The following is a 12,959-nucleotide window of genomic DNA, read 5'->3' as shown; positions in this document are numbered from 1 at the left end:
CTGGGTGATACCAGTCTCACCTCTCTGGGGTTAGGGACCCTGAACAAATTTAGGTCTATAGACTTCAGTGCTTTTGGGGGGACATAGTGGGAGAGGCAGTCCCACAGGTATGATGGTCCTAGACCATATAGGGCTTTGAAGGTCAGCACCAAAACCTTGAATGTGATCTTGTTTGCAATCTGGAGCCAATTCAGGTGGGCAAGTACTGGACATGACCATTGCATGGATCACCCCTGTTAGGTCAGGAGCCAAGAGGTAGGTTGCTTATTGCCGTGCCTGGCAAAGTGGAAGAATACCAGGTGAGTGACATTCATGATTTGGGCCTCCATTGACAAGGAAGAGTCCAAGATCATGCCCAGGCTCCTGTTGGAGGCTACAGGTGTCAGTTGGACCCCACCAAGAGCCGGGATTGCCACCATCTTCCTCTTAGCATGCTGGCCCAACCAGAGGACCTCTGGCTTGGCTGGATTCAGCTTCAGCTGATTCCACTTGAGCCAATCCACCATGGCCTCCAGACACCTGTCCAGGTTGTCTCGGAGTGTTTTTTTTAAAATAATTCATATGTTTTGGAATGTTGAAGGGTGGCTGTCCATTATTCATTAGCATATTGGTGACAATCCAGCATGAAGTTATGGATCAGCTGAGCAAGAAAGCATATATAGATGTTGAATAACATGAGGGGGGGGGATATTGCTCCCTGCCAGGACCCCGCAGTCCAGGACTTGCTGCTTGGAGATTTCCCCCCTTGTGCCACCCTCTGTCCCTGACTGCAGAGGAAGGACTGTAGCCAGTGAAAGGTTATAGATATTCAGATATTTAGTCTGCAACAGCTTGTGCAGGAGACCAACTCTCAGAGTGTCTGTTGCAGAAATAAAAGACCTTGTTTTGCTGATGTCTATTTAATGTTGAGAGCCTCTTGTGGCGCAGGGTGGTAAGGCAGCCAACATGCTGTCTGAAGCTCTGACCATGAGGCTGGGAGTTCGATCCCAGCAGCTGGCTCAAGGTCGACTCAGCCTTCCATCCTTCCGAGGTCGGTAAAATGAGTACCCAGCTTGCTGGGGGGTAAACGGTAATGACTGGGGAAGGCACTGGCAAACCACCCCGTACTGAGTCTGCCATGAAAACGCTAGAGGGCGTCACCCCAAGGGTCAGACATAACTCGGTGCTTGCACGGGGATACCTTTACCTTTACCTTTTATTTAATGTTGAGAATTCTGGTATGTATAAAAATATGTAATGTAATGTCAGTGTCATGTCCTGAGGAAATCCCAATTTATAACGTGCAGTAATATGTTTCTTGCCACTTCTTGGGATGCAAGAGAGGGCAGATGCTGATCACAATTCATGTGCATTTAACCATTTAGCCAGCTTTTTTCACAGATTTAAAACTGATGAATATAAGACACTGAGGAATACAGTGGGTGCTAGCATGTACTATACTATTGCTTTCCTGGGTACTGCCCCTCCTTCCCCTGCTCTCTGCTCAGTCTATATCCAGCATGTTGTAATGGTTAAAGAGTAGCAGACTTGAAAGCCTGATTTGTTCCCTCATGCCTCCCCCATGTGCAGCCAACTGGGTTGCCAACCTCCAAGTGGGGGCTTGGAGATCTTCAGGAATAACAGTTGATCTCCAGGCATCAGTTCCCCTGGAGAAAATTGCTGCTTTGGAGGGCAACCAGTGAGAGGCCCTAAGGCCTTGTTGCTGCAGAGTTGGCCCCCCTCCCCCCCAATGCACCCTATTGCTACCTGAAGTGCGGGAAATGCCACGGTAAAACAGGCCTTTCTTTCCCTCCTCCAGTCCTCCCCTATCTGTAGTCCAAGAGGGCACCAGACTAGATGCCCAGCTGGGAAAGAAGCGATACCGTGGCAAGCCCTTCGTCTGGGAAAACTCATTCAAATAGTCAAAATCTTTCTATTCTATCCAACTTGTATGACTCCCCCAAGCCTGGCTGTTTGCTACTCTTCAACAGCATCTACCCAACAAAAGCCAGTATGGTGTAGTGGTCAAGAGTTTCAGAATACGCTCTGGGAGACCCAGGTCCAAGACCCCATTTTTCTGTGGAAGCTCACGTGGGCAACTTCGATCCATTCATCCCTTCTCAGCCTAATTCTCCTCACAGGGTTGTGAGTATAAAATGGAGGAGAGAATGATATTGGCTGCATTGAGTCCCCATTGTGAGGGAAACGGGTTATAAATGAAATAATAAATATCACTGTAGCCAAACATGGTGGGGGAGGAGAACAGACGGTTACTGGGTAGAAACGGTCCCCTCCAGGCATAAAGGCACGTTAGTGGGTGCGTGGGTGAGAGGGAAGCAGGAAAAGTGTAGAAATGGTAGACTAGAGGTTTTTAGGGAAGGGAAAGAGGAAATAGTGGGAGGGGATTGAATGAGATACTCCCTTGTTAAACAGAAATTCAGCAAGTCCTTCTACATATTCCTCTCAAACTTTTGTAAATGCTTTACTTTCCCCTTTCACTTCAACTATCATTTAGGTTTAACTGTGGCGGTGTTGCTTATAAATATGTTTGGGGAAAGTTTAGCATGTTTTTAATGGTTTGGGTTGGGCCTGCTTCACTGGGTTGTGGTTAACAGTTGTGTTTTTAATCAATTCTGCCACTGACTTTCCATGTTTGTTTTATTTGGAATGCAAACATATATTGACTATCCCCCCACAAAACAAATAAATTAGATGGTAATTATTGCGAAAAAAGCTCTGAGCACATATGCTTATTATGATTTTTAAAATGAAAGAGTTTAATCCCATGTCAGTCAGGGGAGTTTGTCAGCGACAAGCTGCGGAATTTGTGTCAAGGACATTTCACCAATTCCAGAATGACTGGAACTTACCATTTGTGTTTCCATAGAAACTGGCAAACACATCTGAAATAGGTGACATTGCCAGTGCTGTAAGGTATTGCATGTTTTTGCAAGAGCCAGCTGTGTCATTAAAATGAGTGAAACAACTAAAATAGAATGGGTTTTTTGTCAAATGTAATGCACATTTTATTAATCTTTTGAATGTCAGACAATGCTACTTTCCAGAGCACCATCTTGTGCCCCGTGTAGGCCTTGCTGACCTGCAACTCCTGTGGAGCAAGAAAAGAAACTCAGAATGCAGATTTATTTTCTTTATTCTGATATTGAAGTGCAGATCTTGAAAGAGATCAGAAGTATGTTAAATACACTTGATTGTGCTGGCATTGTACTTATTGACATCTTCCTGGCATTGCCAGTAGCAACATGGGGGAAGAAATACCAGTATTTTGGGTGCTTAAAGCTCTCTAACGAATGAAATCACAGTAAAGAAAGGGGTAAAGCAGGGGTGTGTACTAGCCTCTATGCTTTTCAATATTTACATCAATGATATAGTTAGTGCAAAGACTATCAGGCCCAGAATTTGTACCCCCTCTGTTGGTCAGCAAAAGGTTTCTATTCTGCTTTATGCAGATGACAGGGCCCTGGTCTCCCTTACAAGAGTTGGTCTGAAAAAGCTACTTAACAACTTGGGTACTTATTGTAAGGAAGAGTCTCTCTCCATCAACTAGAAGTTATGGTTTTCAGGAAAAGACCTAAAAAAATTATTTGGAGTATACACAATATCCCTATTGAACAGTGTAGTACATTTAAAAATCTTGGAATCACTTACAGTGAGACCCTGAGCTGGAATGCCCAACTTGCAACTATAAAGGCCTCTGGTCTAAAAATCACTGGAGCCATTTTGAGATTTTATTACACCAGGGGAGGGTTTCTAGTTGATCCAGCTCTAAAGCTGTTTGCAGCCAAGGTCATTCCTCACCTACTATACGGCATCGACATCTGGGGCTGGAAAGAACAAATAATAGCTTGGAGCCCATTCAGAATTTTTTTCCCCAGACAAATCCTGGCTCTTCTAAAAAGGTCTTCTGCAGCCCTGATGAGGGCAGAGTTTGGTTCTCCCTCGCTCAAAGCCCGTGCCCACTTAGCTATTCTGAAATCTAGGAAGAAAGTCATTACAACCAAATCAGATACTTTAAGCCATCAAAGCTTTAAGCTCTTATTGAGCAAAGATAGGACTCGGTCAAATCAAATCAAATCTATTTAATACAGCACTGCAGCCAGATAAAACAGATGGCAAAAAAAAAAGAATTTTACAGCAGAAATTACATAATCAGAGAGCCAATACAAAATTTACAATTTTTAAAATTGCATGATTGATAGGTACATTTATAAAACATGCATAGTAAAATTCCTCTAAAACACTTTTACTTAAGCTTAAGTTGTCTTTCCCATGTGCTAAGGACATGAGCACAAAATTTGGCAACCTGCTTAATAATATTGCCCCTATTATTCCACAACAGAAATTTGACTTTTCCTTTATTTGAGCTATTGGAGGAATCCCTGAGTAATGGGAGGATGAATTTATTTCTTACAGAATTGAAGGTAGGGCACCTTAAGAGGACATGCTCGATTGGCTCTATCTCCCCAGAATTACAGGGTCAGAATCTTTCAGCTACTGGGGTTTTCTTGAAGCGGCCCACCAGTTTGGCAGAAGGTAACGCACAGCATCTTGCTAGTGTGAGTGCTCTCCTATAGTATTTTGTTTCCAAACAGGAGAGATAGTCTGCCGAGGCTTGGATATATCTGGAACACAGTGGTGCACTATACCTAGGGGAGCAGGACTCAGTCTGATTATTTTAGCTCCATTCTTTCACGCTATACCATACCAGATGACTTGCTGCATACATCAGCCAGTATTTCTGATGTACATGATTGGGTGCTCAAAGGTTGACCATTTTTCAGTTCTGCTATCACAATCAGCCCCATGGTATAAAACAATTTAAAAAGTCCACTCTAAAGCATCATATTTAGTAAACATAACAACACGTAATCTTAGAATTATACACCTATACCCCCAGAAGAGCTCTACGCTCCGCCACCTCCAACTGGCTACGGATCCCTGGTCCTAAAGAGGCACGTCGGGCCCAACAAGGGCCAGAGCCTTCTCGGTCCTGGCCCCCACCTGGTGGAATGAGCTCCCCGAAGAGATCAGGGCTCTGCCGGAACTTCCACAATTCCGCAGGGCCTGCAAAAAGGAGCTCTTCCACCAGGCATTTGGTGGGGCCGACTGAGCCATAACACCTACAGGTGCCCCCCAGACTGAGGGAACGAACCGACTGAGGGATTGTCAAGTTATTGTTGAAGTGCCGTTCTAATTTTTCCAGTTGATATGTTGTTGTTATTGTTATATTGATTTTTGATATTGATTTTGATAGTGTTCTATGTGAATGTTCAAAAATGTTTTATGTAAACCGCCCAGAGCCGTAGGGAAGGGCGGTATAAAAATGTTATCATATCGTACCAGCATTTTTGGTGTGCTTCCTATTATAGTAAAGGGATTGCCTGGAAAGTGTCATGGACACACGTCCTAAGTGGGTGGTTTTCAAACTTCCTGCATCAGGGGACCATCTTTCTATTAATGCTGAGTAATGACTGAATACCTGTAGTATAAACTTTGGAATATTGTTGAGGATTCTGGGGTTCTAAGGTGCCTAGGGTTGTTGGGCTTCACTGCTGCTTCTTATGCACTGAGAACTCACCCTAGCTTATAGCCGAAGCTTTCCTGCAGATTCACATTTTAGAGGGCAACTGGGTAGCATGATCGACTGATTAAGGAACCCCTAATCAGCATTTAAGAAGTGTCAATGGGGTCCCAGAACAGTACTAGAACACAACAGATAGAGGCTTAGTCTAAATGGTGGATTAGGAAATGTTTCGAGGGAAGAAGGACCCTCAACCTTTTCTCATTTTTCACATATAAGGCAGGATGGTTTGGATCAAGGAATGGCTCCTCTCTGATCCATTGACACTGATCCATTGACACTTGCTCCTGTACCCCCTCCCCAATATTTGCTGTTCTAGTCTCATATTGAATGACCATAAGACCAACTTTCTTCAGATACAGTAATTAACAACTGCTTGTACTAATGAATTCATAAACCACAAAAATCATCCATTCTGCTTGAATGTCTGAATTTATGGGATTTTGTTGACAAATCGATAGTTTTTAATGACTAATCACAATTCAAGGAATACACAAAATACTGGTCTAGGGCTTTTAGGAGAATGAAATGTCAAAACAGGAATATTTCATGTTTCCCCAGCGAGTTCTGACACTTAAGGGCAAAATTAGTAATTAGAAAGTTTTTACTAAAATGCTCATTCCACTATTTACAGTTCTTTTCCAGTTTCAAAAACCATTTGTGTATCATGTTCTCTTTTATGAACATTCCTTTATTAATACACATTTTTTGTCTCCAAGACAATCTAACCAGTCAACTATTGTTCTTTAGACTTTTCTATAAAGCTATCAGCTGATCTACAGTTGGTGATCTTCAGCCCGAACTGAGAACTGGATTTATTAAATGCCTGGTATTTTGCTAGAAAAAGAAATTAATTCTTCAATGTAATGCTTTCTTTCATTTCAGAGTGCCTGGAATAACGATTGCTACAGACATCATTTGTGGGTTTCCAGGGGAAACAGATGATGATTTTCAAGAAACCATGAAACTTGTAGAAAAGTATAAGTTTCCAAGTCTCTTTATTAACCAGTTTTACCCACGCCCTGGGACTCCTGCTGCAAAAATGCATCAAGTTCCAGCTCAAATAGTAAGTGATTTTTTTTCCTTTCCAACTTTCTAGGCCAGATCATCTTGTGCCAGATACAGATTTACAGTACAATGGGCATTAGACTAAGTTTTAATCACTAGAAACTTTTAGTTGGGGAGTTTCATTTTGCAGGAGATTGAGAATATGATAGAAGTTTAAGCTTGATCGGACATCCTCTGTTCAGACTTTTGCTGAAAATTGGGTTAATGGTAAAGGTACCCCCTGTGCAAGCACCGAGTCATGTCTGACCCTTGGGGTGAAGCCCTCTAGCGTTTTCATGGCAGACTCAATACGGGGTGGTTTGCCAGTGCCTTCCCCAGTCATTACTGTTTACCCCCCCCCCCCCAGCAAGCTAGGTACTCATTTTACCGACCTTGGAAGGATGGAAGGCTGAGTCAACCTTGAGCCGGCTGCTGGGATGGAATTCCCAGCCTCATGGACAGACAGCTTCAGCTAGCATTTCTGCTGCCTTACCACTCTGCACCACAAGAGGCTTTTATGAGGTTAATTGACTTGGAATCAAAGTGATGTGGCATTGATTATTGTAGATTTTTCATCTGCATAACAAGATACAGAAAAACAAGATCCTGAATAATAAATATCTAGTTACCACATCCTTATCCATTGTTGTTCCTCTATGTATTTGTGAAACAGCCTAGGGGGTGAGACTTGTCCTGCTGTCCAAGTTAGAATAGAGCCAATCAGAGTGCAGCCAGCTTTGCCCTGCAGCTCCCGCCCTCCGTCCCTGGACTCTTTGCTCTCAGACACCTCAGTTCCTGGAGCCAGCAGCAGGTAAGGGGAGAGGGCCCTGGGAAAAGGGTCGTGGTAGAGGGCCTGCTAACGCGGGCCTCCCGGCCTGCTGACTGCCTGCTAAGGAGCTCTGTCCAGGCCCTGCTAACGAGCTGCCCAGCCTCTGGCCGCCCCACTTGATCTGGCTGTGGCTCAAAGCCACCTTAAGCTGCCTGGCAACGGTCATCTCTAAGCTAGTTAGTAGCATTATAAAATTTAATGTCACTTCACCATTTCAACCTATAGAGCAGTGAATTTTGCAAATGCTGCTTAACTTGTGAGTTTTCAGGCACATTGTGGTCATAGTTCTATAGCTCTTTGTGTTTATCAGTTAGTTTTATGTTTAATTCCTCTTTAGTGACCAATGTGGGAAATAGTTGCATTAAGGAAGATAGCTATCAAATGTATTTTAGTTCTTATAAAGTGGTTTTCTAATTTTGTTTTTGGTAGTTAGTAGTAATGATTATTTTTGAAGAGTTATTTGATATTTTAAAAGATCTCATGTGAATAATTCTGGGGTAAATGAATGTTGGTGTCAAGAAGAGTATTCATCAAAACAAAGTTATTTTAAAGCCAAAAACATTATGTCAATTAATATTATCATATATTGTTTCACAGTGCAGGGATATCCTTGGGATATTAAAATTTATTGACTAGTTTTTTTTTAAGTCTTTTTAAAGTTTTTTAATTTGAAAGCAGTATCCCCTAATCCCAAATATGTGGTTCATTTACTTTAATTAATTTACCAGCATTATTTTCTGGGTAATGAGTATTTAGAGATCCTTTCCTTATTTTTGGTATCTTTCAGGGGACAGCCAAGTAGTATGATTGCCTAAATATTGGTAACAATAATATGTTTTGTCAAATTTGCGGTGCAGGGCTCAGTTTTTAGGAAATCAAATTCACTCCTATTATTCATATATGCATCTTTTAATACATGTATAGTATTGGTATTTTTAAATGAATTACTTTTTCCCTTTGTTCCACAGAAAAAGCAAAGAACAAAAGAACTATCTAGTTTGTTTCATTCATACAACCCTTATGATCACAAGGTAAACAAAAAAATATCTTCTTATCAATAATAGCATTGTAGTAATCAGAATTTTCTAATGATTTTCAGTCTGCTGTGTGAAAGAGTATAACCATTTTGACTTCCTGATGCAACCGGGAATGCTTTTTGCTACTGCACTCTATAGAGTGCTTTTTAAATTTTGTTTTTGGCAGTTAGTAGTAATAATCATTTTGAAGAGTTATTTGATATTTTAAAATATATTTGATATTTGATAAAGGTAAAGGTAAAGGTATCCCCTGTGCAAGCACCGAGTCATGTCTGACCCTTGGGGTGACGCCCTCTAGCGTTTTCATGGCAGACTCAATACGGGGTGGTTTGCCAGTGCCTTCCCCAGTCATGACCGTTTACCCCCCAGCAAGCTGGGTACTCATTTTACCGACCTCGGAAGGATGGAAGGCTGAGTCAACCTTGAGCCGGCTGCTGGGATTGAACTCACAGCCTTATGGGCAAAGCTTTCAGACGGCTGCCTTACCACTCTGCGCCACAAGAGGCTCTTTGATATTTGATAGATGTGTGTAATTCTGGGGCAAATGAACATTGGTGTCAAATGAATGTTGGTGGACTAGATGGCCCTGGAGGTCCCTTCCAACTCTATGATTCTATGAACCATCATGAAAGTTTAGGCACTAAATGAAGTGGTTCACTTCATGAGGTTCATGATGTGGTAAAATTACCACCTCATTTGCCAGAGACACCAAACTTGCAGGATATCTCCAGCTGATTCTCTTCTACCTGTCCGCCAAGTTTGGTGAGAATTGGATTTACAGGGTCCATGTTACAGCCCCTCAAATAAAGATACCCTCAGGAAAGTGCTTTCTGGGGAAATGGCAGAAATGGCAGGGACCTGCCTCTGATGTTCCTCTACTTGCTGTCCCAATTATGTACACATTGGATTTAGGCTGCCACGGATAGGACATCCCCCTTTCCCAGGTGTTTGTGTGTTTGTTTGTTTGTTTGTTTGTTTGTTTTAGGGGAAATTATATATGTATTAAAAACCCAACACATTTGTCTATCCAAATCTTTTAATTTTCAATATTTTTAGACTTTATTTTGTGTTCCTTCACTTTGTAGATAGGTTTACATTTTCACAGTTTGATGTTGGGTTCTATTCTGACCATCGAAAGTAATTTTAAGGCATCTCTGTGACTTTTAGGTGTGGCATTCCCAATCAGGTAGCAATAATTTATCCAAATTATGAGTCAAAACAGTGTTAGTAATTTAGATTGTTGCAATATTTGGCAGTGATACATACCAATAATAGCATGCATCAAACCATGTTGTGTTTACAATAATACAGGATAATTGTAATTGTGGAAAATATAGAATAGTATTTGGGATATTTTTCTTTGCACTTAGAAGTACCAATGTTTTTAGCACCTGTGTAAATCGATTAATGTTTTCTAAGCAGATCTTTTAAAAAAGTTTTGCACTAACATTTCAGAAAAGGGTATTGTATTATTCAGCTGGGTCTATTTAGGCTAAATATTATAATAGATCAATTAAGATCTAACAAAGAGGTGCAACTGAAGAGCTAGAAGCTTTGATTCTTTATTTCCTTCTCTAAATTCCCTGGTGGTATAGATTTCTTTTTTATGCACAGTACGAGAAAATTCCTTTAGCCGTCTGTAATCTTCTCCCTCTTCCTGTTCATATCCTTTGTGGCACAATATCAAAGTATCCTCAAATGATTTTGACTCTGCTTGTGAACTTCTATACTTCTTTAGCAAATTAGTCATCAGGTAGTGTGGCAAATAATATAAATGCTCCGATTTGGTCTTTTTGATACTCGTTTTAAGGACTTTCATGAATAACAAAAATGGTAGAATCAAATGGTGAATAGTTTTTGAAGATCAACTGTGTGTCTTTTGGAGTGTGGGGATTTGTGCATGAAGAAGAAAGGGGAGACATGCAACAAATTGCCAGCACTGATGGATGAACTTTCTCTTGGTTCAGTTTAAATTTCATTCTGTTTGCACCTGCCAAATCAAGGTATTAAAAAAAATTCTCAAAAATTCTTGTTGAGTCGAGTTCTGAAATCTGGAAATCTTGTGTTCTTGCTGCTGTTATTGGGAACTTGATTGTCCTGTGAGCTTCAATCTGGCTTTGGCTCTTTACCTGACTGTATCAGCAGCCTATGAGTTCCCTCTCTTTCCTGAACTTGGAATGCTGATGTATTCAGCATTGCTACTTTCCTGGTTGTGGGAAGTCTGAGCCATGTGGTATGTAGGGTATGTTGCATCCATAGGACAATCATGTCCGGTGCCTTGGGAAGGCAATATTTCTGAAGGTTCCTGATACACATAAAATATTTATTCCTTCTTGATGCCCCACCAGTCTTCACATTAAATCTGTGAGAGTGAAAAAAGGGGGAAGATTATAGTTCTTTGCCCTGGATTACAATTTGAGCAGTGTAATGCCCACCTTGGTTTGGAGGCTACCATTATGGGCCTTTTCACTTCTTAGAAAATTACAAGTTTTCGATAGCTTTATTAGTTGTAAGCAGTATGCCTTGAATCTCAAAGAGTCGTGTGCTTTAAAGGTGCAGTTGACTAAGTGACTGTCTAAAGCCATTTGTTTCCCTTTGATCACTCATCATGGTCCTTTCCTTTCTGCCCACCTCAGAAGCTGCTGCAACACGCAGCATGGTCCTTTCCTTTCTGCCCACCTCAGAAGCTGCTGCAACACGCAAACTCTATGCTGTTATTTTTAGTTTAAACCTTCTACGATATAGCTTTTATAATTCAAAACATGTGTGGAGCTGCCTTTTGGCCTGGCAGATTAATTCATTTCATATATTTTTAGCTTTTAATCGTTTCCATGGATACTGTTTTCTGAAGTGTAATTCCTTACATGTTAGTTGCAAATTAGTTACAATGACTTCAGTGGAACTTACTTCTACATAATGGCAGTAGTCCAGCAACCTTTCTTTCCTTCCTTCCTCCCCCTTTTCTTCCTGTCTGGACAATTGAAAACTCTTTTGGTTAGGTTGGGTGGGTGGAGGGAAGTTTGTGACTTCCAAATGACACCAAGATCCAGAGTGTATGCACAACACTCTGGATCAGGGCCAAACTGATTAGTTAGTGTGCCAGTAACCTTTCTACATGAAATATAAACATTATAATATTATAATGGCATAGTATGTGTTGCATTATCAATGCTGAAGTTTGTCTCTGCAGTATTTCTGTAATAGACCCATTATGTACGGGGGTTTTAGCGCACATTCGGGGTGGAATGGCGGCGACTAAAATCACCGATAATGCACGGAGCCGGCTGCAACTGGCCGCAGCTTCGGTGCATGCCGCCAAAAAAGCCGCGTCAGTGAAACGCGGAAGAAAGCGCAGCTTCCGGGTGACCGGGGCGCAACCAGAAGCGGCGCCCGGATCGCCGCGTGCATAATCGGTTACTCTGGGTTTTGCCGCCGTTGCGCCCCGCCCCGTACATAACCGGTATGTGTCGCGTCTTCCCCCTCCGCGTTTTCCATGTGACCCGAAATCGCCGTTTCGGCGGCCATGCATAATGGGCCATAGGGATGTCAACCTCCAGGTGGGACCTGAGGGTCTCCCAGAACTAGGTCTCATCTCCAGACTACAGAGTTTATTTCCCCTGGAGAAAATGGATGCTTTGGAGGATGCGTTGTATCATAGAACTTCTGTGGCATTGTATACGGCTGAGGTCCCTGTTCTCTCGAGTCCCTGCCCCGGAACCTCCAGGAGTTTCCCTGGAGAATAGTTATCAAGAGTAGTTATCAATGGTGCTTCATCAGATTGGAGGGAGGTGATCACTGGGTCTGGTAATTTTAAATATTTTTATCAATGATCTGGAGGGGCTACTTAAATTTGCAGATGACACTAAATTGGGAAGAGTAGCGAGCATCCCAGAAATTAGATATACAGTTCAAAGAGATCTGAACATGCTGGAAAAGTGGGCAAATGAGAGCAAGATGAGTTCTACATCTGGGTCGCAAAAATGAGAAGCATGCATACTGGATGGAAGATACATTTCTGGGTAGCAATGTATATGAAGGAGATATTGGGGTATTTGTGGACTGTAAGCTAAACATGAGCAGACAGTGTGATGTGGCAGTAAAAAAGGTGAATGCAGTCTTGGGCCGTATCACAACAAAGTTGCAATATGTCATGGTCCTGCTCTATACCACAGTGGTCAGACCACACCTGGAGTGCTGCGTGCGGTTCTGGCGGCCTCATTTCCAAAAGGATGTGGACAAAATTGAGATAGTGCAAAGGAGAGTGATGAGTATGGTCTGTGGCATGGTGACCAAACCCTATTTGGAAAGGCCTATTTGGAGAAGAGGAGACTGAGCGGGGACATTTGCTGTCTTTAAGTATTTGAAAAGTTGTCATTTGGGGGAGAGCTAAGGAGTGGTTCCTGTTGGTAGCAGAAGATAGGACCCACAGTAGTGGGTTTAAACTACTGGACAGATACTTATCATG

The 12,959-nt window shown here is 42.0% G+C and overlaps 1 protein-coding gene across 3 annotated transcripts in view; it reads left to right on the top strand.

Annotated features, from left to right (window-relative positions):
- The window catches only part of CDKAL1 (CDKAL1 threonylcarbamoyladenosine tRNA methylthiotransferase), a 338,705-nt gene that overhangs the window by 260,582 nt on the left and 65,164 nt on the right, over positions 1-12,959 (top strand). For all 3 annotated transcript variants that reach the window (XM_077353032.1, XM_077353031.1, XM_077353034.1), the window contains exons 11-12: positions 6,467-6,647; positions 8,426-8,488. In XM_077353032.1, coding sequence (XP_077209147.1) covers positions 6,467-6,647; positions 8,426-8,488 — 244 coding nt within the window. The remainder of the gene's footprint in view (positions 1-6,466; positions 6,648-8,425; positions 8,489-12,959) is intronic.

The sequence above is a fragment of the Paroedura picta genome, chromosome 9 (assembly GCF_049243985.1).
Source record: "Paroedura picta isolate Pp20150507F chromosome 9, Ppicta_v3.0, whole genome shotgun sequence".
Taxonomy (NCBI): domain Eukaryota; kingdom Metazoa; phylum Chordata; class Lepidosauria; order Squamata; family Gekkonidae; genus Paroedura; species Paroedura picta.
This window is presented reverse-complemented; position numbering and strand designations above follow the sequence as displayed.